Source organism: Ranitomeya variabilis, chromosome 4 (assembly GCF_051348905.1).
Source record: "Ranitomeya variabilis isolate aRanVar5 chromosome 4, aRanVar5.hap1, whole genome shotgun sequence".
Classification (NCBI taxonomy): domain Eukaryota; kingdom Metazoa; phylum Chordata; class Amphibia; order Anura; family Dendrobatidae; genus Ranitomeya; species Ranitomeya variabilis.
The window spans coordinates 584,928,587-584,956,568 of NC_135235.1; the positions used below are offsets into that span (position 1 = coordinate 584,928,587).

General features: G+C 44.7%; 1 protein-coding gene and 1 long non-coding RNA gene across 3 annotated transcripts; one reads left to right on the plus strand and one right to left on the minus strand.

Annotated features, from left to right (window-relative positions):
• Positions 1–1,020: 1,020 nt before the first annotated feature.
• Positions 1,021–27,666, minus strand: REM1 (RRAD and GEM like GTPase 1). Its single transcript, XM_077253089.1, has 5 exons — positions 27,088–27,666; positions 24,415–24,691; positions 20,818–20,891; positions 9,990–10,191; positions 1,021–2,111 (listed from the first exon to the last, which is right to left on the minus strand). Exons 1-5 carry the CDS (start codon positions 27,208–27,210, stop codon positions 1,837–1,839), a joined length of 951 nt encoding a protein of 316 aa, XP_077109204.1. The 5' UTR covers positions 27,211–27,666; the 3' UTR covers positions 1,021–1,836.
• Positions 17,870–19,958, plus strand: LOC143765903 (uncharacterized). Of its 2 annotated transcripts, none has more exons than XR_013213475.1 (3): positions 17,870–18,045; positions 19,564–19,637; positions 19,914–19,958. It is a non-coding gene; the product is annotated as an uncharacterized LOC143765903 (long non-coding RNA). The 2 variants fall into 2 exon arrangements; XR_013213476.1 differs by lacking the exons at positions 17,870–18,045; positions 19,914–19,958 and adding exons at positions 18,852–19,096; positions 19,190–19,278 and having other exon boundaries at positions 19,564–19,584.
• Positions 27,667–27,982: the final 316 nt, after the last annotated feature.

The window sequence follows — 27,982 nt, forward strand, 5'->3', positions numbered from 1 at the left end:
AACTTATTGCTGATGTGCAGTAATAGAAAAGCGAGTATGAGCAGCAGAACAAGTACGTGTATGTGTCATATGGGGAAAGGGCTACCGAAGTGACTGAGGCGGAGGACAAATACCAGGGACACGAGAGGCCTCAAAGGGACCTCCGTGAAACAGTGAGGCCTCCCAATCTAATGCTCAATGGAGGTCTTAGCACTCACACCCCACCTATGACATCTTCAGACGTGTCTCAGTTGTATAAAGTTGCACATGATTGTTATTTGAGAAGAGGAACCACAAGTACCAACACAATTGTAGAGTATCAGAAGCAGCAAACTAGTAAATGTCCTTCATTTATCATGCGTTTTGAACACGGATCCAATAAAAATTGTGTCCAACTTCACATCATCAAGGGCCTGGGCTCACAACTTGTCCCAAAGCAAGACTGCCATCCACGGGATCCCTATGTACGTTGCACACAACTATGGTAGACGAGGCTTTAATCCCCCTCACAGACACAGGGAGGAGGAAGGAAACCATCTGCCTCATGTCCGTATATCTTCCTTTATCACCAACAGACTTCAGAGGATCTTGAACCCCACTGTATTAAAGGATTGGGCCCCAGATGGCCCATTACCAAGAACATCAGTCGTACAGTAATTCTCGTGTCGTTTGTCCTCACACAGCGTAAGATGTGGCGACTGCCCCAATCCTCAGTGTTGTGTCCAGACAAGTACCACACTGACTTATCGGTAATAAAAGCCCCCTTTAAGATTTTTCGCCCACCAGCAGCCCACTCTTGTAGTAACATTTTGAACCCCTAAATTTGCCAGGCTCAAAATCCCAGTGCATAATCTTTACTGGGCATCCACTCCACATCATTTAGAGTGTCTTCACACGTCTTTGCCCCTCCTGTACTAGAGCCCAGTATGACTGCTCCCTCTGCACCCACTACATCTATACCACCGAGTCCCCAAATTCCCACTCAGATGATAAACCCTCCCTTCCCATCACCGGACACATAGTTCTGATACAGTCTTATACAGTAAAAGTCCTTTAATCCACCAACAATGCCATCATATAGATGCTGGATTATCAAACATTTTGGATAGTTGAACAGCCTTAAAAAAAAGTACGGTATATAAAATTCAGGAAAAAAGTCCAAAACCAAAACTGTTTAACATGTAATATTCTCCTGTAGAGGAATTTCCCTTCTGGTCTTGTGACATTCCATATTGTAATGCAGTTCTAAATTATCCGATGCCAGATTATAGGAAGTTTACCATATTACTAGCAGGACATGTTGATCCCCTTCTGCTGGATGGCTTATATCCCCTTCACGCAAAATGAGCTTTGGACGCGGGATCAGCAAGTGGTTCCCATCCCTCCTCCTCTCTCTCCCCCATCTATCAGTACAGTCTCCCCCGGCCTCTCTCCATAAACACTGAGCTCAGATTTTCCACTGTTTGGTCAGTGTTGGATTAGAAGGGAGCTGGGCAAAGTTCCATAAAATCCTGTAAGAGGGGGAGAGGGGAGAGGGAAAAGATGGAGAGATTGTGGAGGAAAGGTGAGATGTGCGGCGACGCCGTCTCCTTCATGAGCAGCGGATCTTCGGAGGTTTGTGTATACACATGGGAGGGATAGCTAATAATGGAGAGAACAGTCTCCTTTGGGTGGTCCTATTAATCACGTTACTATAGTGTAAAATAAAGTGAAACGTATTTACATCCTGTAAATTGTTCGTGGCTTTCCATTATTAGGGTCCGATAGGGATTGTCCCACCACCGTGCAGGTGAATGGGTGTCCGGTCCGCACGGTCTCTACAACGTTATGGGTTCTTACTCTTCATGAATCAAGTTCTCACAGGACAGACAGGTCATGACACGACCGTGAATGGACTCTCAGGACGGTCTTGCTGTTGCGGGTTACGATCCGGTCCAGGAACCTGCGCGCCCGCTTGCTCAGGCTCTCTTTGCGATGGCTTCTTATGCGGCAGCTTTCACCTGGGTCGGCCCCTTCTCTCCGTAGTCGTATCTGCCGCACCATCCCCTCGAATAACTCCTGCACGTTGTGCTGCAGGACGGCCGACGTCTCAATGAATTTGCAGTCAAAAACCACGGCACAGGCTCGGCCCTCTGTAAGAAAGAAGCCTCAGGTCACTGACGCACGGATCATAACACAGCACAACTTTCTTATTTAGGCCACATTCACACTAGCAGTATTTGGTCAGTATTTTACCTCAGTATTTGTAGCCAAAACCAGGAGTGGGTGATAAATACAGAAGTGGTGCATATGTTTCTATTATACTTTTTCTCTGATTGTTCCACTCCTGATTTTGGCTACAAATACTGAGGTAAAATACTGACCAAATACTGAACGTGTGACCGTGGCCTTACTTTGTGTCTCAGTTCTCCATTTTTGCTATTGAATATTTTGCCCTGTTTGGCCTTTATATGTTCTCTGTTTCCCGGCACATTTAAATTTGATGTGGTCTGTCGTCATAAATTGAGAGGAGCTAAAAAAAAACAAAAAACGACGAGTTAGAGTCTCCCAGTCAGACCACAAGGCCTCATTCACATGACCGTATTTTCTGTAAAAAAAAAAAAAAATAGACAGCACTCTGGACAATTTTATTCAATGGGGCAGTGCTGATAAGAAATAGTTTTTCAATGACCGAATCTGCATGTGAAAAAAATAATAAAATCGCACCATGCACTAGTTTCTAGCATAAATCAGGTGAGACTCGCCCAATCAAGTCTTTTGGTGCACAAAAAAAAAATTGGATACCGTACGGAGGGAGCCACGGAATGGCATCCACTTTTTATGGATTCATTGCAATTTTAGAACATAGGAATCTGTAACTGGTCTTGTAAATGATTAATAGCAGCTGCTGGTGTAAAAAAAAAAAAAAAAAAAAAAAAATGTACATGTGCAGCGCCCCAGAGTCCTGGTCGTTGCAGTACTGACGCTCCGCCGCTAAGGGGAGTGATGGTACGTCTGATGGCACTTAAGGAGTTCACCTGACCAGGTATCACAGACACCAATACACTTCACAGTCTGGCCTCCAGGGGGAGCAAAGGGCACTATGTATTAGGCCACTCCTCACAATCTGGTAAAACTGGGGGTTGGATAGAAAGTTAGAGAGAAGCTGACTGGGTTGGAACCAGGCAACATCCTGTGGCAGAGGGTGTTGCAGGGGAAGATTCAGGGGGGTCCCTGTCAGGGGTGGGATCCTGACAGAGGCCTAGCGAACAAGACAGAGCGTTAAGGAACCGCGCCTGCACTACATCGCGGCGGTATCTCAAGAAAGGACAAGAAGCGAAGTTTATTGTGAAGAGTGAGAAACGAGATCATAGCAAAAAGGAGATAACACCAGTAGGAGTCGTGCCGTAAGATCGAGGCAACATCCTACTGAGGCGCGTAGCCAGTGGCCGGAACGCCGAGGAAGTATTGGGCTCCAAGCATTACTTCAAACCAACGGCAAGACAGTTAATTATAGGTTGGCTGTCTCACCTAAATCACCTAAGCAGACATAGGGGGCAACTGTGGGAGAGGGGCGTCACTAGGGTCCCGGAAGAACTCTAGGCCTACCTGTCATACGGGTGCGTCCTAGCCATATCATCTGGGGGATGGAGAAGAACATCAGAACAGACATAAGTTGTGGGAAAGAACATCAGAAACAGACACAACAGTTGTGAGGACTATCCCGTGGTGCTCAGCAGGGAAGTACTACAACACACAGGCGCTAGAAGGTAGGCACAGATTTCCACCTGCAAAGGGAACTCTGGAGGTGCCATCGGACCGGCCGGTCTCAGACAGCCCTGTTAACCGTACTCTGGATTGAGGATCTTGAAGCCTTCAGTAAAGAGGTAAAGAGACTGCAACCCTGTGTCCTCGTCATTCATTGCGACCTGCACCACGCACCACCACCTACAACTTTCATTGGACGTCCCTTAGCAGGGTCACGGACCGGGTCTAGCCACCGTGACAACCCCAGAACTGAGACAGAGAGGCCTGGTACCGAGTACCCCGCGGCCCTGCCTCTGGGGGCGCTCCAAATCTTGGCGTCACGAACAGGATCTACTTAAGCCTGAAAAATCAGGTCATGTGTGCCTTGGAACTGTGTCTGAATTGTGCTTGAACTGTGATTTATTGCAAAGACTGTGCATTGCCGATTCCCGCCAAAACCGCCACCATTACAGCGCTAAGAGGAGTGCAGGAGAAGAAGAAGGGCGTGGAAGTGGGCGTAGACAAGCTGAAGAGCGCGAAAGACAATGGCCGCCCAGTCTAAATATTTCTGTACCTTGAAGACGTGTCCGTCAGCAGCCGAGATCCGCCTCCTAATTCTCAATGGAGGGCGAAGACAACAAAAAAGAAACAGCCCACGAAGGAGAGAGCGGGAAAAAGACCAGGTAGTGACCCACGTGGAGGATGCGATGGCTGACCGCTCAGACCCAGAGTGTGGGGTTGAAGTGGAGAACTCCTCCAGCTACCCGGAGGAGCGTAGCGGTCCCGTCTCCACAGCCGAGGTGGGTCTCCTGCAACTCGAGATGGAGGACTTAATCGAACAGCTTCTCCAGCTGCAGGTGGAAGCCAAGGCCGCACCCCAGGAGATGCCAGCGGAGGAGTCCCCGACCTCGGTCCCTGCATCGCTGTTTGAGTTGCTGCCGACGTCTCCACCGATGTCACCGCCAGCGGGACCAGCCGCGAGGGAGGACGTTGCACCGGCCAGTAAGCCCGCCGGCCCTGCCCCATTAGCAGAGGACCTGCTGATAGGCCCAGTTGCAGCGCCGCTAAAGGAGGCCACCTTCTGATCAGTCAGAATGAAGCCCTAAAGTTCTACAAACTGTAAATAGTTAACTGTTCGTCTTCTGCTGCTAGTACCCGACCAGGGTTGTTCTTAAAGGGATCCCTTTGTTTACCCTGGATCCCTATTACTTTTTATTTTTGCTTTTGTTTTCATTTTTGTTCCTTTACACCCCCTATTTTGAAAAGACTGCCGAATCATGGACGGTGAATGGTTCACAAACTGTAATGTAAATAGTTCGCACCCTATTAAGGGTGCCCCCTACTGGTTTTACAAGAAAGAGAACTCTTTGTGAAGAAACTGTTCCTGGAAACAGTACAGGAGTTCCTGTCTTACACGGACTTGCAACTTGAGCAGTTGCACTACCTCAAAGAGATTTGGTTCCCTCTTAAAGGGGAAGTTCAACAGTTGCACTTAATGTACAATATTGCCTTAAAAGAAAGTGAACAGTAATAATGTTTTACATAGCAAGTTATATGTAGCCAGCTAGTTAGTTATAGAAAATGTTTGATAATGTTGCTAGAGATTGAGGACAGGAAGTGAACCCGTAGGGGTTAGTGGGTGGGTCCTCCTAGGAGCCATAGAGAGATGGCTCAGTGATCCTGTACTAAGAAAAGAGGCAGTAGGCCTGGGCAGAAAGACAGGCGGTCCTGCATAAGACAAATCAGAGAGTAAGAAGAAAATGTTGCACTTAGAAGAGAAAAATGAAGAAAAGTTAATTTATATTTTAGAAGTTTTATAGTAAGCCTTTAGTGGATCCAGCTTATACGTCCTTAGAGGCAAAGTTAAATTATTGTTCAGAATTTGCACTTAGTAGAATACCCGGCTGGGTAATAGAAGTTATTTATAGTATGTTATTTAAGATATTTAACCATATTGTGTTTGTAACGTTTAAGAGTCCTCATCTCCCATAAAGGGAAGCACTTTTATTATTACTTGTTACTTGTTTATTGCATTTCAAAATTTGTATGTCTTTTTGCTGACATGTATTGTTGTTTTCTTCCCAGTCCGGGAGTACTGGATTTAACCGGGGGGGAGTGCAGCGCCACAGAGTCCTGGTCGTTGCAGTACTGACGCTCCGCCGCTAAGGGGAGTGATGGTACGTCTGATGGCACTAAAGGAGTTCACCTGACCAGGTATCACAGACACCAATACACTTCACAGTCTGGCCTCCAGGGGGAGCAAAGGGCACTATGTATTAGGCCACTCCTCACAATCTGGTAAAACTGGGGGTTGGATAGAAAGTTAGAGAGAAGCTGACTGGGTTGGAACCAGGCAACATCCTGTGGCAGAGGGTGTTGCAGGGGAAGATTCAGGGGGGTCCCTGTCAGGGGTGGGATCCTGACAGAGGCCTAGCGAACAAGACAGAGCGTTAAGGAACCGCGCCTGCACTACATCGCGGCGGTATCTCAAGAAAGGACAAGAAGCGAAGTTTATTGTGAAGAGTGAGAAACGAGATCATAGCAAAAAGGAGATAACACCAGTAGGAGTCGTGCCGTAAGATCGAGGCAACATCCTACTGAGGCGCGTAGCCGGTGGCCGGAACGCTGAGGAAGTATTGGGCTCCAAGCATTACTTCAAACCAACGGCAGGACAGTTAATTATAGGTTGGCTGTCTCACCTAAATCACCTAAGCAGACATAGGGGCAACTGTGGGAGAGGGGCGTCACTAGGGTCCCGGAAGAACTCCAGGCCTACCCGTCAGGAGTTGGTGATAAATACAGAAGTGGTGATGTGCTTCTATCATACTTTTCTTCTGATTGTTCCACTCCTGGTTTTGGCTACAAATACTGAGGTAAAATACTGACCAAACACTCAGCGTGTGAACGTGGCCTTTAAAGTGAACCAACTGGCAGATTCTCACTTACCTCATTACAGAAGGTATAGAAGGCAACTGATGCAAAAAAATTAAGAAACCCAATAGTAAAAATGATTGTTTTTTTTTCCCGATTACATGAATTTAACCCCTTAGTGACTGAGCCAATTTTGACAAAGCCAATTTTTACAATTCTGACCACTGTCACTTTATAACTCTGGAACGCTTCAACGGATCCCGCTGATTCTGAGACTGTTTTTTCGTGACATATTATTCTTCATGATTGTGATAAAATTTCTTCGATATGACTTGTATTTATTTATGAAAACCAGAAATTTGGCAAACATTCTGAAAATGTGTCAATTTTCAAACTTTTAATTTTGATGCCCTTAAATCAGAGAGATACAGTGCCTACAAGTAGTATTCAACCCCCTGCAGATTTAGCAGGTTTAATAAGATGCAAATAAGTTAGATCCTTCAAACTTCAAACAAGAGCAGGATTTATTAACAGATGCATAAATCTTACAAACCAAAAAGTTTTGTTGCTCAGTTAAATTTTTATAAATTTTAAACATAAAAGTGTGGGTCAATTATTATTCAACCCCTAGGTTTAATATTTTGTGGAATAACCTTTGTTTGCAATTACAGCTAATAATCGTCTTTTATAAGACCTGATCAGGCCGGCACAGGTCTCTGGAGTTATCTTGGCCCACTCCTCCATGCAGATCTTCTCCAAGTTATCTAGGTTCTTTGGGTGTCTCATGTGGACTTTAATCTTGAGCTCCTTCCACAAGTTTTCAATTGGGTTAAGGTCAGGAGACTGACTAGGCCACTGCAACACCTTGATTTTTTGCCTCTTGAACCAGGCCTTGGTTTTCTTGGCTGTGTGCTTTGGGTCGTTGTCTTGTTGGAAGATGAAATGACGACCCATCTTAAGATCCTTGATGGAGGAGCGGAGGTTCTTGGCCAAAATCTCCAGGTAGGCCGTGCTATCCATCTTCCCATGGATGCGGACCAGATGGCCAGGCCCCTTGGCTGAGAAACAGCCCCACAGTATGATGCTGCCACCACCATGCTTGACTGTAGGGATGGTATTCTTGGGGTCGTATACAGTGCCATCCAGTCTCCAAACGTCATGTGTGTGGTTGGCACCAAAGATCTCGATCTTGGTCTCATCAGACCAGAGAACCTTGAACCAGTCAGTCTCAGAGTCCTCCAAGTGATCATGAGCAAACTGTAGACGAGACTTGACATGACGCTTTGAAAGTAAAGGTACCTTACGGGCTCGTCTGGAACGGAGACCATTGCGGTGGAGTACGTTACTTATGGTATTGACTGAAACCAATGTCCCCACTGCCATGAGATCTTCCCGGAGCTCCTTCCTTGTTGTCCTTGGGTTAGCCTTGACTCTTCGGACAAGCCTGGCCTCGGCACAGGAGGAAACTTTCAAAGGCTGTCCAGGCCGTGGAAGGCTAACAGTAGTTCCATAAGCCTTCCACTTCCGGATGATGCTCCCAACAGTGGAGACAGGTAGGCCCAACTCCTTGGAAAGGGTTTTGTACCCCTTGCCAGCCTTGTGAGCCTCCACGATCTTGTCTCTGATGGCCTTGGAATGCTCCTTTGTCTTTCCCATGTTGACCATGTTTGAGTGCTGTTCACAAGTTTGGGGAGGGTCTTAAATAGTCAGAAAAGGCTGGAAAAAGAGATAATTAATCCAAACATGTGAAGCTCATTGTTCTTTGTGCCTGAACTACTTCTTAATACTTTAGGGGAACCAAACAGAATTCTGGGGGGTTGAGGGGTTGAATAATAAATGACCCTCTGATAAAACTTTTCACAATTTAAAAAAAAAATAAACAAAGAAATAACGTTCTTTTTTGCTGCAGTGCATTTCACACTTCCAGGCTGATCTACAGTCCAAATGTCACAATGCCAAGTTAATTCCAAATGTGTAAACCTGCTAAATCTGCAGGGGGTTGAATACTACTTGTAGGCACTGTATGTCACACACAATAGTTAATACATAACATTTCCCACATGTCTACTTTACATCAGCACAATTTTGGAAACATAATGTTTTTTTTTTGTTAGGAAGTTATAAGGGTTAAAAGTTGACTGGTGATTTCCTATTTTTCCAACAAAATTTACAAAACCATTTTTTTAAGGGACCACCTCACATTTCAAGTGAGTTCAGGGGGTTAATATAACAGAAAATACCCAAAAGTGACACAATTCTAAAAACTTCACCCCTCAAATTCCTCAAAACCACATTCAAGAAGTTTATTAACCCTTGCAGTGCTTCACAGGAACTGAAGCAATGTAGAAGGAAAATATGAGCATTTAACTTTTTTTCACAAAAAAAGTACTTATACCCAAACTTTTTTATTTTCACAAAGGTAACAAGAGAAAATGGACCCCAAAATTGGTTGTGCAATTTCTACTGAGTATGCTGATACCCTCCCTATTTGTGGGGGAAATCCACTGTTTGGGCGCATGGAAGAGCTCAGAAGGGAAGGAGCGCCATTTATCTTTTTGAATGCAAAATTGGCGGGAATCGATGGCGGGCGCCATGTCACGTTTGGAGATCCCCTGATGTGCCTAAACAGTGGAAACCCCCCACAACTGACCTCATTTTGAAATCACACCCCTCAAGGATTTTATGGAGGCATATAGTGAGCATTTTAAACCCACAGATACGACAGAGAATTTGATAACATGATTGTCATACTGAATATATCGTCATTAGTGTTGAGCGCAAGTCCTTGCTACTCCAGCATACATCGGGTGCTCAGGTATGCACCGAAAATCGCGGGTGCTCGAGTCCCTGCCCTGCACGTTTTGCGGATGTTAGACACAGAAAAAAACATGTGGAGATCCGCGATACTCAGTGCATACCAGAGCACCCGATGCAAACTCGAGTAGTGAGCACTTTCACTCAACACTAGCCATCATATTGTCATTATTTTTTTTACTTTTTAAAACCCCCCAATTCTAACTCCAACCCTAACACAACCCTAACCCTAATCGCAAAGAATGGAAAAAAAAGCATTTTTTCATTTTCGAATTTTCATCTAACTAAGGAGAATTTGATTTACTATTTTATTTTGATCACTGGTAGATGAAACCCCGGAGAGTTTTCAACGCTGGGGGGGCGCTACAGCCTTATTTCTCAGCGCCGTTAAAAGGCGGCGCTGAGGAATAAGTACCCTTAACTGCCACCATTAAAAGGCGTATCGGTGGTCGTTAAGAAAAAAAAACAAAACGTTTTTGGGGGATCGCCATAGTGGGGAGCGTAGATAGGAGGGAGTAGGTTTTGGCAGGGCAAGTCTGATACTGGAAAGAGTCCTTAGGCAGCTGCCATATTTGTAAACAGGTTTCTCTTTCACTCACCTTCCACAGACACTTCCCGACTGCGGACGAGGTCTGTCTTGTTCCCTACCAGGATAATTGGAATATTTTCATACTGACGCGTGCGCCTGAGCTGGATCCGTAACTCCGAGGCACTTTCGAAGCTGGAGCGGTCGGTGACGGAGTACACGATGATGTACGCGTGCCCCATTCGCAGGGCGCTGTCACATCCATTTGTTCGTTTCTGAAGGCAAAGAGATATATCGAATTGAATGTGTATTACACAACCACTCTTATGTGCCCATAAATAAAAGGTTCACAGCTGAACGTTCGATAAGACCCTGTTCCCATGTAGCGTAAATGCTGCATTTTGTTCTGTTGCTTTTTTTTTGGTGCAGAAAATCTTCATTTACCTGTTCAAGCAAAGTGAATGTGATTTCATTAAAACACCCACCCACTGGGTATTTAAAGACAATGTTCAACTGTGTTTTATGGTGACTTTGGCTTTTATGGGGTGTTTGAAAAAACTCATACAAGAAAACAGTTGCTTTTTTGTGCTAAAGAAATCCCCATTCAAAACACTGCTTCACATCTGCACTGGAGACATTTCAAATAAAAAGGAAAACGAGTAAAAAAAGAGAAAAAAAAGGCAATTATCACAGAAAATTGTTATTGCGCATTTTGGTGCCCATGACATGTGGACAAAAGGCAGGAACGATGCATAACGTGCGCTACATGTGAACATGGCCTTAAAGTTCCAAAAGGGAGTCTACATCTAAAGTATATTGGCCCTTTAACATGGGCTGATCCAGGGATGCTGTCAGCTCAGGATAACTGTTCAAGCCAAGTACAGGCGCTGGCTGCATCATGGTGAGGCCAAACATTTAAGTGCACCTTCCCTCCTGCTTGTTTTTTCATCTCTCACCATCACCCATCCCTTTTCTTTGATTGACAGCTCTGGCTTCATAGATACAGAGGATGGTGGTGATAGATGGAAAACAAGTAGGTGGGAAGGTGCATTTAAATGTTTGGCGCCGACTTGGTTGACCAAATCATTTATATTAGACACCAGTGACTTACTGATCAAAATCCGTAACATTTCCAACATTCCACCTGATAGTCTTTTGTGCACATTGGACGTGAACAGTTTATATACTTCCATTACACACGACAAGGGTATTGCAGATGTTTCACTTGCCTTACAAGAAGCGGACATAGACAAAAACGCCCAGGATCTTTGTTTAGACCTATTGAACTTAGTGCTTAGAGAAAATTTCTTTCTTTTTCAGGACGATTTCTTTGTACAGACCTGCGGGACCGCCATGGGGTCAAACGTGGCCCCGTCGTATGCTAATTTGTACATGGATTGGTTCGAAAGGGAACACGTATATCCCAACCCCATTTTTCAAAAGCACGCACTAACCTGGTATAGATATATCGATGATATATTCTGCATATGGCAGGGCGATCACACCAGTCTTCAAGAGTTCCACAACAGCATCAATACTATCAGACCTGAGTTAACCTTCACACTACTTTATCACAGCAAAGAAGTCACTTTCTTAGACACCAAAGTGCTCAAGGATTCCTTGGGTAATCTTGACACAGACATCTATTCCAAGCCGACTGACTGTAATCGCCTCCTGCTCTACAACAGCTGTCATCCTAAATCCACTAGAGACAGCCTCCCGAGGTCCCAATTTAAAAGAGTATTCAGAATTGTTTCTAATCCAAATGTTAAGGCAACCAGGATACAAGAAATGTCCGGTAAGTTTAAGGCCCGAAATTATCCCATTGACCTTCTTAACACAGTCCACTAGAGCTCTCAACGAGATAGGGAACGGGGTACAAAATCCCCCAAAAACCCGAGACTTCCCTTTATCCATGGTCACCACCCCACAATGCGCAAGATACACAATTTGATTCGTGGACATTGGCCACTTTTGAGTAAAGCCTACCCAACCATCCCCATCTTCAAAGAGCCCCCACTGGGGCGTGGCCTGGCGCTTGATGGCACAGGTCGCATAGTGCAGGAGCTCCGTACCCAGGATTCCTTAAGCGGCTCATAACGGCACACAGAAGGCCCCTTCCTCCTTGCAATCCCCTACACCGCTCTCTTACCGGTCGGTGAGTTCATGGGGAAATCTAAAACCGGCGCTGGGGACCCGACTAGACGCATCGTGGACTTCTTTGCGGCGTCCCCGCCACTGTCCCAGAGGTCCAAGATGGCGCCGCTGTCTCCCAGATCCTCCCGGGCTGCGCGCCGAGGCTCTCAGTCCTCTGCATCAAGCGCTGCAGCGGTGGATCTCCCTGACTCCCCGGTGACAGCGTCGCTCCTCAGAGAAATGCTGGGAGATCTCCGGACCTCCCTGCAAGAAGACATGCGTTCCATGATGGTGGAACTCAGGGGAGAGGTAGAGGAATTGGGAGGCCGGACTGACCATTTAGAAAACAAGATGTCGGAACTGGTGTCCTCCCATAATGAACTTTGGGAAGCTCATGAAAACCTGCAAGTAATCACTACAAAAATCCAGGCTAAAACTTTGGATTTAGAAGATAGATCCAGACGAAATAACGTTAAGCTCAGAGGTATTGCTGAAACAGTTGGGTCTGAAGATCTTAAAGCCTTCCTTCAAGACTTTATTCTCACTGTACTTCCTCACTACACTAAAGAAGGTATTATAATTGACCGTATACATCGGATTCCCAAACCCTCGGGATTAGACCCCTCGGTACCCAGAGATGTACTTGCTCGTATTCACTTCTTTGTAATGAAAGATGAGTTTTTGCAAGCCTTGAGAGCCAAGCCATCTTTGCCTGAACGCTTTACAGCTATTTCTGTTTTCCCGGATCTGTCAGCTGGAACACTGGCCCTGCGCAGGGAATTTCTTCCTTACACCACAATCCTCAGAGATAAAGGCATAATTTACCGCTGGGGTTTTCCCACCAAGCTCTGCATCCGCAGGGATGGTGTGACCACTACGTGTTTAACCCCGTCGCAAGCTGCCAAGACTCTGGCGCAGTGGGGCTTCGACCCGCCTGGTCCCCCCTCCCCCTCTGCTTCCTCCAAGCATCCCCGAAGGCGCCGTATTATTCCGGACTGGAAGGTTGCCTGATGTGCTAATTTCCTACATCTCCTGGTTGGAAGAAAGAAGGTTCTTCTTTTTTTTTTCCTTTTCCCGCAAAAAATTTTTTTTTTTTTTTGGTACTTTTTACTTCACTTCTCGTTGTTTCTACTAACTTTTGCTGAGATTGGCCCCTAGTGGCTCCCTCTCAGCTTATTGCCCCATAGGTGATTTGTTTTCTTTGTTTTCACCTTGGACTCAGGAATTTCCTGAATGGTCCTTTGCTGTTTGCCCTTGTTATGGTTTATTTGGTTCTATGTTTCCCTTCCCTTCCTTCCTCCTCCCCTGCAACTCAGATTACTATCTCATTATAGATTAAGTCGTCTCATATTCGCCATCATATATCCTGCAATTTTTATAATTTTCTATTATGAGTGTGTCGTTGTATTCCATTAATGTTAATGGCCTCAATTCACCTGGTAAGAGGTCACTGGTATGGCGCCAGCTGGTCAAGTCTAAACAGGACATTATATGCCTACAAGAAACGCACCTACTGGAACAAGATAATATTAGAATGTATTCAAATCTATATCCGCACCAATTTTTCGCAAATGGGAAGTCCAAGAAGGCTGGGGTAGCCATTTTTGTTAGCAAAACTAACTCCTTTCAACTAATTAGCTCTGTGGCTGACCCGGCGGGCAGATTTCTTATAATTTTATGTCTGATCAACAATGCTCCCTACACCATTGCTTCCGTGTATGGTCCAAATGTTGGTCAATCTAAATTTTTGGGCGCTTTCTTTTCAGAGTTAAGTAAATACCATCATGGTCATAAAATAATTGCTGGAGACTTCAATATTCCAGTTTCCAAGGAGTTAGATTGTTCGTCACATCTTGCTTCTAGAGGCGAGGCAGCTCACCTAATTAATTCTCACAACCTCCATGATATTTGGAGATATCTACACTGTAATGAAAGAGACTACACATTCTGGTCTCCACGCCACGCCTCTTATAGCAGAATTGACTATATTTTGGTAGATGATGTAGCTCTCCCTCACTGTATTGCGGCCTCTATAGGCAACATCACCTGGTCTGATCATGCCCCTGTGTCTATTACCCTTAAAGATCCTCATGCATTTAGGCCCCCTTCACACTGGCGCCTTAATACCCACCTTCTTTCTGAGCAGGCGAATTCTTTACAAATTGAACATTCTCTTCAGGAGTTTTTCTCCCTTAATGACTCTGCGGATGTGCGCGAGGACTCCCTCTGGTTTGCCCATAAAGCGGTAATACGTGGCCTTTTTATAAAGATGGCTGCAACAGCCAAACGTAAATATAATGCCAATCTCCACTCTGCTTTGTCTGAGGTGTCCCGTCTAGAGGCTCATCACAAGGCTCAACCCTCGGCTCAATTATTTTCTAACCTGTCTGTGGCACGCCTCCATCTCCGACAGCTTCTCCTTCACAGGGTAGAGAACTCATTAAAGAAAACCAGGGCTAAATTCTATTCTATGGGGGATAGAGCCGGTACGTTACTTGCTAAACGGGTCAAGAAAAAAGAGGCCCAATTTAAAATTCCCTACCTTCTCAAGCCAGATGGCGCCCGTATCCACAACCCAATTCATATTGCTGAAGAATTTGCCTCATATTATGCCTCCCTATATAATCTCAACTCTGACCCGGGTACCCCCCAGCCTTCCCAGGCCTCGATTGCTGCTTTCCTGAACAAGGCAGATCTACCAACACTAAATTCAGAACAACTGTCCCTTCTCAACGCTCCTGTTGAGGCCTCTGAAATCTCCCAAATAGTTAAAGAAGCCAAAAAACGGTCGGCCCCCGGTCCGGAGGGATTCTCCTTTTCTTACTATTCTCAGTTTCTTACTATACTATCTCCTTACCTTTTACGCTTATTTAATTATTGGCGATCAACTGGCTCTGTCGTGAAGGAGGGATTGGAGGCATGTATTTCGACTTTACCTAAACCTGGGAAGCCTACGACCTCCCCTGGTAATTTTCGCCCCATTGCCCTCAACTGTGATATCAAAATCTATGCTAAGGTCTGGGCCAATAGGTTAATGTCGGTCCTCCCCTCCTTAATTCATGCAGATCAGGTTGGCTTTGTCCCGGGTAGGCAGACGAGGGACGGCACAAGACGTCTTATCGATCTCCTTGATGTCGTGGAGAGGGGGAGGCTGCCCTCTGTGTTTTTGTCCCTCGACGCGGAGAAAGCGTTCGACAGAGTGCACTGGGGTTATATCGCTGCCACTCTACATAAATTTGGTATTGTTGGCCAGATCTTTTCAGCCATTATGGCTTTATACTCTAACCACTGTGCCTCTGTCCGTTCTGCTGGTTTTAATTCCCGCGTTTTCTCTATTTCTAACGGAACGCGACAGGGTTGCCCCCTCTCTCCCATCATCTTTGCTCTTGTCATGGAGCCGCTGGCGGCTGTGGTGAGACAATGCTCAGACATTAGGGGCATACCAGTGGGTAATCAAGAACATAAAGTTGGCCTCTACGCAGACGATGTGGTATTGTCCTGTTCTGCTCCCCTTGGTTCGCTGGCTGCAATTTCCTCTGTTCTCTCTCAATTTGCAGAAGCCTCTTATTATAAGCTCAACTTAACTAAATCTACAATTTTTCCCCTGTTTATTTCTCCCTCTCTTCAACTCCAAATTCAATCTAAATATCCTTTTATTTGGTCACCCCTTGGTTTTACTTATTTGGGTATACAAATCACACATTTAAAAAACATAGTCCGAACTAACTGTGATTCAACTCTTCTTGAAATTAAAAAAGAATTGGACCGCTTTCCTAGTTCTCAGCTGTCATGGATGGCCAGAATTCAAACCACTAAAATGTTAATTCTACCGAAACTTATATATCTTTTTAGATGTCTCCCTCTTTCCATTCCCTCTAAGTACCTTTCAGCCTTTCAATCGGATTTTGATCGTTTTATTTGGCATAATAAGCCTCACAGAATAAAGCGTTCAATAATGTCTCTCCCGTATTCCAGGGGAGGTCTGGGAGTTCCCAAAATTCATTTGTACCACACAGCCGCTATCTTAGATCCTCTTAAAATTTGGTGGGAGGGGAGTTCCTCTCTCCAATGGTTCAACATTGAATCGCAATTTGCACCTAAGGGATCCCTCAGATTCCTTCTTGAACTCTGCCTGCTCCGTCCACCCAATTGGCCCCCCCTTCTTAAAACAATCGTTTCGGCTTCTAAAACTTGGGCAAAGTCGAGCCCTGTGCATTTCCCATTTTTATTTAATTATGTCTCTATTCGGGCTCTGGAGGGGGTGGTGGAGGGCCTGTCTCTCTCCACTTGGGAGGCTTGCGGGATTGACCATATTATCGACCTCTATGATGGACCCGATCTAAGGTCTTTCGCAGACCTTTCGGCCTGGTATAATGTCCCTCCTAAGGCCTTTTTTCAATATTTTCAGATTCGGAGTTTTTTGAAGCGCCCAAATTTGTTTGGGGTACCCGCGTCCCCCCTGGGAGAGGAAACTCCGGTTCAGAGGTTTTTTAGACCTAATACTTGGGTATCCCATGGTATCTCAATTATTTATAAAGCACTTCTTTCCCATGATTTCTCAGAGAGGCTCCCTTTTATGTACTCCTGGGAGGCTGCCCTCTCGTTTGATGCCTCTTGTGAGGACTGGAGTTTGGCCATGCAACACCCCTCCAAATTCTCCTCATGTCTTGGGCACCTGGAACAGTCAAAAAAAATCCAACTTCTGTGGTATCTCGCTCCAGCCAAATTAGCAAAATTCTACCCTACAACTTCTTCCCTGTGCTGGAGAAACTGTAACTTTAATGGTTCGCTTGCTCATGTGTGGTGGAGTTGCCCCCGTATACAACTTTTTTGGCGCCAGGTTGAAGTTATCCTTTCGGAAGTAACCCGAATTCCTGTTACCCTAACCGGCCCTCTGGCGGTGCTAGGTATTTCACTGATAGACTTCCCATCTTCCCTGCAACCCATTATATCCAACATCCTAGTTGCTCCTAGGCTATGTATTGCAAAACACTGGAAATCCCCATCTGTCCCCTCCAATTCTGAGCTACTCGCTAAAATCAACCTTCACTTTAGCTATGAGTCAATTACTGCTGACAGTCTCTCTAAAAGGAATAAAGTCCTTACATGGTGGGACCCTTGGGTCTCTTCCCCTTTTATTTCATCTCCAGAACACCCTGCATCTACTGTCTCGCATTAATGGTGTTGTTAACTATGATATTCAGTGTATTATTCTTTCCTGTTTGGTCTAATTTCATGTATAGATGACTTCTCATATGGACGTGATCTCTGTGTTGCAAACTCACCCTTCCCTTTTATTTCCCCTCCCTTTTTACCGGTATGTGTACTTTGTTCTTATTACTCAATAAAAATCTGAATGGTTAAAAAAAAAAAGAGCCCCCACTGATGTGCACCAGAGGGCCCAAGAATATACGGGACAGGGTCGTAAGAGCTGAGCTAGGTACACAGAGAACACCAGCGACTAGGACACTTTCTGGACAGAAACGTACTGGCACCTTTCCCTGCCTGAGCTGTATGAGCTGCTCTAACGTTATCAAGGGCAACGAAGTGGTGCACCCCCGGACTGGTAAGTCATATAAAATCAAGGACTACTATACCTGCGAAACTAACTTCGTGATCTACATTATAAAATGTCCCTGTGTGCTATTATACGTAGACGAGACCACGCAGGCAATAAGGGATCATATATCTAGCCAAAAGTCCACGATTCGATGTGAGAAACTGTGGCTTCCCCTCCCCCTCCATTTCAAAGAAGCCAAACATAGTGTGGCACAACTGAGGTTCCAGGTTATAGAAAAGGTCCCCCGTCCCAGAAGAGGTGGCAACCACGTGAAACTATTAAAACATCGGGAAACATTCTGGATATATACTCTTGACACCTTACACCCACGTGGCTTAAACCGTGAGATAGATTGGCTAACTTAATTTTGTCTTTTATATAGATGCACTGACCTTTTGCACAAACAACATCTGTGACTTGCTCATCCAAGCTGGTAAGACGCATACCCAATTACATAAGTTTCATTTTTTTAATTTTTTCCTATTTTTTTCATTTTTTGTTTTCATTGTTTTCCTGGTTTTCATTTTTTTTTCATTTTTTTCATTTTGTTCAATTTTTTCCATTATTTTCAATTATTTTACTTTTTCCTTTTGTTTCTTATATTGTTTTCATCTTTTCCAATTTTTAATTTCTATTTCCTTTTCATTCATTCATTTTGCCCATTGTATTTATTCTATCATTACCCTCATTATTACTAAACCCTCCCATTTTTTCTATTAGTTTGGACTCCTACCATTTATATGTGTATGTACCATATTTCTACTGTGACTGTTAATTGTATATTACTACATTGGTTGTGCCATCCTTACATAGCATAAGTAACGTCTGACAATGCGCATGAACCGTTAAGGATTAATCAACTATTAAAACCCCATCATCTCTGGCTCATAGGCACAAACGCACATGATATGATTGGCCTCGCTCCACCACACAAGCGCTTAGCTCTGAGCCTCTGTACCCGATGCGCACGCGCCTAAATACAAGACTTAGGGACACTCCGGCTTCCCCTTCACATAGATGCACTACGCAAGCGCCGGCCATGACACACACTGTGCAGGCGCCGTACTCAGCGCATACTGCGCAGGCGCCAGCAGCCCAGCGCTAAGGGATAGTATCTTCCCCTCACAGGCGCCCTCTGCGCATGCGCCAGCGTCTTTCTACATGTCCAGTCACATGACCGGCTGATGATCTATAATAACTCCACGGCCATTACCGGCATTAGCCTCCTCACTGCCTTGACACATATTGTGTCGGCTCCTTCTACTTGGCCACCAACGCTTGCTTCACGTGCAGGAAAACAAAGGGACACGGATGTGAGACCCCATCATGCTCTCAGATAAGTCTACTAATTCTTTGCGCCACTTTTCAGCCCTATACCACTCTCTTGTTTACAGCGCTATCTTTCCCTGCTCCCCCTGGGATATATCAAGCTACACAGGGACCACACAACCTGACCTGCAGCCCTGAGTTTATATGCAAGACAGGTACTAGATTAGCTTCCAAGCACCCACATATTGGTAATCCATGATACCTTTCTACCTGGAGTTTTTACACCCGCATTACTAATTCCTTTGCAGCCATACTCCTCAAGTCTATAAATCCATTCCCGCCTGGAGCTACATTTATATTGCACTGGCAAGTTGAGCACTTAGACCATACTGGTCTGGTTAGTACTTTAAGCTTTCTAGCACATGGTTCGTTCACAGTCTCTATGATATTGCATTACGGTCTCCTTTTACCCACTATACCGCCGTTCACCCACACACACCCAAACCCGGGGCGCTAATTTGGGCCTCCTCACCCTGGATAATGAGGCTTTGGTTACAGCCAATCTGTAGTATCTCTGCATGATACCTCATTCCTGGTGGCTGATCTCTGGGTAGCATCCACATGCATACTGTCTATATATACGATTTTTTCTTTGTATTTTACTCTGCATTATCCCTTGCAGGTTTACACATCTGCGTCTTCTATCAGATTCTTCAGCCACACAGTATTCTTAATTTAACAACAAATTCTATTTGGGTATGTTCATTTGTCTTATCTGTCTGGATAACATATGCTCTGCTTCTTAAAACCACTCTCTCTGATTTTAGGTCCTTCCAAGTTACGAACTCCATTTATCAGATGTGTTATATGTCTTGATTTTGGGTATGCCCTACCATGGCTACTATCCTTGACATGCATTCATAAATGTAAATATGTAAATATGTGTATATATATATATATATATATATATATATATATATATATATATGTTTGTCTGATTTTGAAATTTTGTTTGTTTTCTGTTTATTACAGCGATATTGTGATCAAGGCCACGGGTTGGCCGAAACGTTATTTGCCTATCGCTTCACCACAATTCCTAGCCAAATAAATTTCTGATATAAGCAACTTTCAATATATGAGTGCAGTGATTACTTTATCTTATGATTTATGGGACTCCTGGCCCCGTTCACTGGCACCGTGAATCACAGTGATTGAGTGCTAGCTTTCTATGTTCTCTACTTGGTTTGACAGTCATTCTGCCCTGACAGGGTCCCTTTAAACGACCGCTGATCTGCTATATACTAGCCGATCTGTAATTGATTAAATGGCCTTTAGACAGGTCGACACATTGTACGCTCACTGAATGATTGTTAATATGATTGTTCTGTGAACATAGAATCTCAGTGTTATCGGTAGCACATCTCCTGTTTACACGGGATGAAGTGCTGCCGATAACCATAATTCCTATGTGTGCAAGAATATCATTACATCCAATGGCCAAACATTTTTCTTGTTCGTTAGGCGATTTCTGGACTGTTCAGGTGGGCCGATAGAACTTTCGTAGGAACTCTCGTCCCACACCATCACGGATTATTGGCTCTTCTAAATGGGCCATGTTATCTTCTTGTGTTCACTTGAATACACTCTATTACTCTCTGGTAACTGACATCTAAGGGCTCCTACTCACTTGCGCGAGACTCGGATGAGTCTCGCATGGCAATACCCCGGCACTGCACCTGGCACAGAGGAGCGGAGTGTGCGGCTGCATGTATTCCTATGCGGCCGCACATTCCGATCTGAGTGCCGGGTGCAGAGCCGGGTTTTAAACATGCGAGACTCATCCGAGTCTCGCGCAAGTGAGTAGGAGCCCTAAGGCTAAGAAGTCGCTCATTGTCAGATTCGAGGAAGATTGGTTGAAGTGAGTGGAGCTGCTTACCTGGATCTCACAGATGTCCATCAGGAGGAGACTGGTGTCCTCGCCATCTACTGTCAATGTGCACTGGTACAGCTCTGAATAAAAGAGTCAGCGGTTACTGATGATGGACCCCTTTGGCCATCACATTATCACATAAAAAAAAAAAAAATAGAGAAATAGATTCTTCCATAAATTAAGCATAAAGCAGCAGATCATGCTCTGAAGGAGAGAGGACATCCTTTTATTTCAGAGAAGCAGTGTCAATGGCAGAGTGATATGGTGAAGGGGCATCAGTTCCAACTGCGCTCCTGTTGCAGGGGGCTGACTTCTAGCATAGGTCACCATTGTTATTCAGACCAAGACGGTAAACTTAAGGCCTCGTTCAAAAGTCAGTATTTTTTATGATAAAGCCAGGAATGGAACTGACAGAGAAACTATAATCCAAAGGTCGGGGTCACACTTGCGAGTGCAATGCGAGAAACTTGCATGAGTCTCTCGCATCAATACCCGGCACTGCCACCTGCACTCGGGACCGGAGCGCTCAGCTGCATAGAAATACATGCAGCCACACACTCCGGTCCCGAGTGCCGGCGGCAGTGCCGGGTATTGATGCGAGTTTCTCGCACTGCACTCGCAAGTGTGACCCCGGGCAAAGGCTGATACCTGTTCTGTGTTGGAGACACTCCTGGTTTTGGCATATACAGTGGGTACAGAAAGTATTCATACCCCTTTCAATTTTTCACACTTTTTTTTCATTGCAGCCATTTGGCAAATTCAAAAAAGTTCATTTTTTCTCATTAATATACACTCTGCACCCCATCTTGACTGAAAAAAAAAAAAGAAATGTAGAAATTTTTGCAAATTTGTTGAAAAAGAAAAAGTGAAATATCACATGGTCATAAGTATTCAGACCCTTTGCTCAGTATTAAGTAGAAGCCCCCTTTTGAGCTAGTACAGCCATGAGTCTTCTTGGGAATGACGCAAAAAGTTTTGGCTGGGCCAGTCAAGAATGGTCACAGAGTTGTTCTGAAGCCACTCCTTTGCTATTTTAGCTGTGTGCTTAGGGTCATTGTCTTGTTGGAAGGTGAACCTTCGGCCAAGTCTGAGGTCCAGAGCACTCTGGAAGAGGTTTTCATCCAGGATCTCTCTGTACTTGCCCGCATTCATGTTTCCTTCAATGACAACCAGTCATCCTGTCCCTGCAGATGAAAAACAACCCCATAGCATGATGCTGCCACCACCATGTTTCACTGTTGGGATTGTATTGGTCAGCTGATGAGCAGTGCCTGGTTTTCTCCACACATACTGCTTAGAATTCTCACCAAAAAGGTCTATCTTCGTCTCATCAGACCAGAGAATCTTATTTCTCATAGTCTGGGAGTCCTTCATGTGTTTTTAGCAAACTCTATGTGGGCTTTCATATGTCTTGCACAGAGGAGAGGCTTCCGTCGGGTCACTCTGCCATAAAGGCCTGACTGGTGGAGGGCTGCAGTGATAGTTGACTTTGTGGAACTTTCTCCCATCTCCCTACTGCATCTCTGGAGCTCACCCACAGTAATCTTGGGGTTCTTTTTTACCTCTCTCACCAAGGTTCTTCTCCCACGATTGTGCAGTTTGGCTGGACGGACAGGTCTAGGAAGACTTCTGGTGGTCCCAAACTTCTTCCATTTAAGGATTATGGAGGCCACTAAGCTCTTAGGAACCTTGAGTACTGCATTCTGTTGTAACCTTGGCCAGATCTGTGCCTTGCCACAATTCTGTCTCCAAGCTCCTTGGCCAGATAATTAGACCAAATGAGAATCATGAGGTCTGACATGCACTGTGAGCTGTGAGGTCTTATATAGACAGATGTGTGCCTTTCCAAATCAAGTCCTATCAGTTTAATTAAACACAGCTGGACTCCAATGAAGGAGTAGAACCATCTCAAGGAGGAACACAAGGAAATGGACAGCATGTGACTTAAATATGAGTGTCTGAGCAAAGGGTCTGAATACTTATGACCATGTGATATTTCAGTTTTTCTTTTTTAATAAATATGCAAAAAATATACATTTCTGGGGTTTTTTTCGGTCAAGATGGGGTGCAGAGCGTACATTAATGAGAAAAAAAATGAACTTTTTTGAATTTACGAAATGGATGCAATGAAGCAAAAAGTGAAAAATTTAAAGGGGTCTGAATACTTTTCGTACCCACTGTAAATACTGATACAAAAATACTGACGTGTGAATGAAACCTCAAGGGAATGTGTCATCAGAACATGACCTATTGTATAAATCAGGTTTTTGTGTTAAATGTATTTTTTTTGTCAATTTTTTTTTGGTACAAATGACAATGCAGTAGTATTAAAATTAATAATAATAATAATAAAAATAATAGAAGAAATCTTGCAATTTCACACCAGCCACTGGGGCTTTTTTAGAATTTAGCTTCCTATTGTTTCAGTAGATAATAGTAATGAGCGAGCATACTCGTTGCTCGGGTCTCCCTGAGCATGCTACTCGCCCATCACTAGTAGATAACACATGTACATTTGCCACAATGGTTGGATGTGCAGTATGCGCAGATGTCGTTGTGAAGGGAGGGGGAACAGAGGAGCTGTGACATCGGCTTTTGTGATCGGTGGATCCTGTGTTATCAGCTGCTTGGTGTCGCCTGTCATTACAATCCTGCCCGTGATGAGACTGCTGAAAAATCTTCAGAGAAAGTAGGAGTCTAAAAAAGCCCTAGGAAGTTTGCAGATTTAGTCATTCTCTTTATAATGATTGTAGTATGAAAAATAAGCCGACATTTTAAATAAATAAATGTAACACAAAATATTAACATAAACAATAGGTCATTATCCAATTATACACTCCCTTTAATCTATGACTAGAGAGTCTACCACCCCTTTATTTCTGCTCATCTGGCCTCGGCATCAATCTTTAGGGTCTTAAATTTAGTATCTGACCTGGTCTTTAACTGTTAAAGGGGTTTTCCCATGAACAAAAGAACATTTTAATCAATAGATCTTGGAATAATAATAGTTTCCACACTTGGATGCCTGTAAATAAAATGTTGCTGTGCTGAGATAATCTTATAAATGTGCCCCTGCTGTGTACTGTGTAATGTCTGTTTCTGACCGTGCAGGGACATGGTCTGATCATACCACAGCTCCTGGCCAGGGGAGGAAGGAAAAGAGTATACAGAAAAGACAGGAGGGGATCAAAGGTGATTCTTTCTTTGAAGTAAAAAATTGTTTAAAAACAGGGATGGAAATCTTTCACTTCACAAAAAGAATCAGCTGTGATCCTGTCCTGTCTGTATCCTCTTTTGCATCTTTTCCTGCCCAGGATCTGTGGTATGATCAGACCATGTCCCTGTACGCTCAGACACAGACATTACACAGTACACAGCAGGGGCACATGTATAAGATTATCTCAGCACAGGGACATTTTATTTAAACACATCCAATTGTGGAAACTATTATTATTCCAAGATCTATTGATTAAAGTGTACTTTTGTTCATGGGAAAAACCTCTTTCAGTGAAAACGACTTTGGTTATTGTGAACTGTAATTTTTTCACTAGATATGACCAATAGGGGGCAGTGTAATGATAATCTCATGCTCCTTGCTGTCACCTGGTTGTTGTTCTGCTGTTTCTCTGTCTTGCTCTCTTCTGAATATACCGACCAGACTCGACTTCCCAACACCGGGATCTCCCAGCACGACGACCCTGAAGAGTCCGTCACACATTCCCTCCGAGCCCTGTGATTCTGACGGGCCGCTTCCATCTGTTTCTGCGGCACTCTGAGAAAAAGCTGAGGCTTCCATCATGGCGGCCTGTGAGCGGTTCTGGTGTGCGCAGGGTAGGGGTGTGCTGGCTCTCCTCCGCAGGGGGACATGGGCTGCACACATCTAGACGCGAGCAGAGACAGGATCCTGTCACACACCTTACATCTGAGGCCGCCATACATGAGACAGAAGTAGGTTCATGGTCGCACAAAACCACCATTGATTGAACGAACGATCGTCTAATAAGTGGTTTCTGACACCACCACCGTTGTAGATGACATTGTTGGGTACATACTTTTTTGACCCTGACATCATCTGTCCGGGGCCTCATCAGCCTTTTTTCGAAAGTACATGGGGGCCTTAAAGGGGATGTCTCATTAATATGCGTAAAAATGAAAAGTGCTTAAAACAAACAGTGTTATTAAAAAAGGGGGATTTTTAATCTAATTGTATATGGCTTGTTGCCTAGTTCACCGGCCACTGCAGCACTCTCAGTGGTGGCCGAACATGCAGTGCTTACAAGATCTGTCCGGCCGAGTTCAGTGACCCCGCGCTCCTCTAATATCGCAGAGGCAAAGCTGCCTCATAGCATCTTCGGAGCGCACAGAATTCGGGTCTGTGGAGCAACCATGCTGCTGGTCTGTACTGTCACCCAAGCAGGAGCACAGCGTCCCCCGGGAAGTAGGAAATAGAGGAGCTGTGCATTCTTGCACGGATGATGAGACAACCCCTTTAAGGGTTGGTCATCAAATCTTTATTTTACCATGTTGGTGAGATGATTTTGTGTCGCTTTCTCATATTTAAGTATAACAGGTTCTCCTCACAGACGGCACGGCTCTCCTGTTGTCAACATGGCCGATGGTGGAGGAGCATGTAACCAGACCTGTCAGCCTCCTCAGATTTAACAACACTGGACATAGGAAAACGGTTAACAAATTGGAGGCGGCCGATGGACAGGTCTGGTCACGTGCTCCTCCACTGTCCGCCATTATATGCATAGGAACTCTATGAGGTTTGTGAAGAAGTAACAAGTGCAGGAGGAGAGCACGTGCTAATATAAAGATCACAGCCCCTTTAAGGGTGCATTGCCCAAGCGCAAAAGCAGTCAATATTCCATATGGAAAATACTTGGCATCTTACAATACCATCACTACGCTATGTATGGGGTTTTACGGACATGGGATTTTACGGACATGAATGGATTTTACGGACATGAATGGGATTTTACGGACATGTATGGGATTTTACGGACATGTATGGGATTTTACGGACATGAATGGGATTTTACAGACATGTATGGGATTTTATGGACATACATGTCCGTAAAATCCCATATATGGGATTTTATGGATATATATGGGATTTTACGGACATATATGGGATTTTATGGACATGTTTGGGATTTTATGGACATATATGGGATGTTACAGATATGTATGGGATTTTACGAAATCTCATGCTCACCCTGCAGGAAATATCCAGAGTGTAAATTGCTGAAATTCCACAAAATATCAACTTAAAGGGGTTTGCCAAGAAGTTATATCCTAGGAACGGCTCCATTTTCCCCTCTGTGTGTTTGTGGTAGACAGACAGATTTACCACTGATATCATGCTGGCACAGGTGCACGGTTTGTTACACTGTATCAGAGCTCCTTTGTATGTCAGTTTTCCAAAAATTGAACCAATACTGGAATAATACTGCGGCTCGACAGCCACTACATGAGGAATATACTCATATGACTAGAACATGTTATCTTCTGAATGTAAACCATGAAAATTGACCTTCACTGACAGCAAGCAGAGATCTTGAAAAAGAGAAGACGAATTGAAACAAATGGAGTAAGAATGCTGCAGGACTATTTCTCATGCGCTGATGAGCGCTGACACGCTGCAGAGCACTGACCTAGATGCGGGATGACATGCAGAGCATTGCAGCCGGCTGGGCAAAGTATTGACGCGGCTGGGATTATTTATGCAATCTATCGAATATATGGTCCTGTACACAGTGTTACTATCGCTTTAAGTGCCCTGATATGAGAGGGGGACAGAAAAATCTGTCAAAAAATATGAAGGTGTTCACCAGAAAAATGGCGCCAGTGGTGCTTGTAAGGTCGCACTATAAGTAATGCTCACCACCATGATAATGTGCCGCATGGAGCCTTAAGGGCTGATTTCTAGATGTTGCTGTGCTATGCGGAGCGGAGTCCAGGTTCATTTTCACAGCGCAGGAATTTTGACATTTTTTCCAAAGTCACCACAAAACGCCACATAATATCGCCATTGCCATGAATGTGCTGTGGCCGGTTAGCTGGCGTGCACACATACGTGATTTTTTTTCTTTTTTTATGCAATCACAATACACCGCTCGAGCTTTGCGCCTTATTTATTTCCAGGCTTTTCTTATGTCGGCGCGGCTATATGGAGCCAGATCTACATTGCAAAATTGTTCCAAGCGTTCCGCCAATGTGACTTCTTATAGGATTACAACCCCTATCCTGCTCTGGGTGATTCAGTCTTACCTCTGCCCCGTGGAGGACTCCGAATCTGACTTCTTCTACGTCCTGCGCTTCTTCGTACTCCTCTTGCTGATGGTTTCTGGACGCCCTGGAATATTCTCCGACTGTGATGTCCCTCTGTAGCATCCAGCTCTCTCGCAGCCAAGCATGGGACAGCTGTGCTTTATATGACGGCAGCGATAGAACCACACCTCCTGGATGTACCCCGGCAGCTGGATTGTATGGATTGCCTAATGTAAACCCAAGCAGCGCTGGAAGCAAAGGGTTAAACTACAGAAGCGACACCGCAGCACGCGCAAGTCAGAAAATCAGGACCGTCCCAAGGCTCCTGCAGATTTATATAGAAGGTCTGCGTAACGGAAACTTCTGCAACTTTCTAATATACTTTGTGCTTCCAATGCCTCACCATTACGTGATCTCTGCTTGCCATCTCTGCCTGATCCGTCCCTTCCACAACATTACCTATTGAGGGAGAACGGGGAGGCCCCCATATCAGGTGGTTAGCTGGTCCCCTTGAAATTAGGGGGTTTTGCTGACTTTCATCTATCTATTGCATATGGGTGGGCTTTCAGTCTGTACAGGTTTTCTACCTCTCAATGTAAAGAAGATGATTCCAAGTGACTGACAGCAAGCAGAGGTCTTACAGTGGAAATAGATTGAAGCACAAAATGAAAGTTGCAGAACTTTGATGTTCAGGAAGCTGGATGAGCCTTTTAGGGTGCGTGCCCACGATCAGGAAATAGCACCGCTTTGGACATAGGGTATTTTTGCTGCCTTCAATTACGCAGTTAAATCCGTATTTGTGCTCATTGAACAACGCAGATCTACGGCATTCAATATATTCTATTGTGGAAATTTCTGTTGCGTCTTCGCCACAGAAATTAACATGTTGCGGTTC

Coding starts and splice junctions, on each gene's coding strand:
- REM1 (XM_077253089.1), bottom strand. CDS start 27,210: ATGCTACAGAGGGACATCACAGTCGGAGAATATTCCAGGGCGTCCAGA. Junction 20,892..24,414: donor AACAGCAGAACAACAACCAG/GTGACAGCAAGG, acceptor TCTTTTATTCAG/AGCTGTACCAGTGCACATTG. Junction 2,112..9,989: donor TCGGGAAGTGTCTGTGGAAG/GTGAGTGAAAGA, acceptor TCTTTCTTACAG/AGGGCCGAGCCTGTGCCGTG.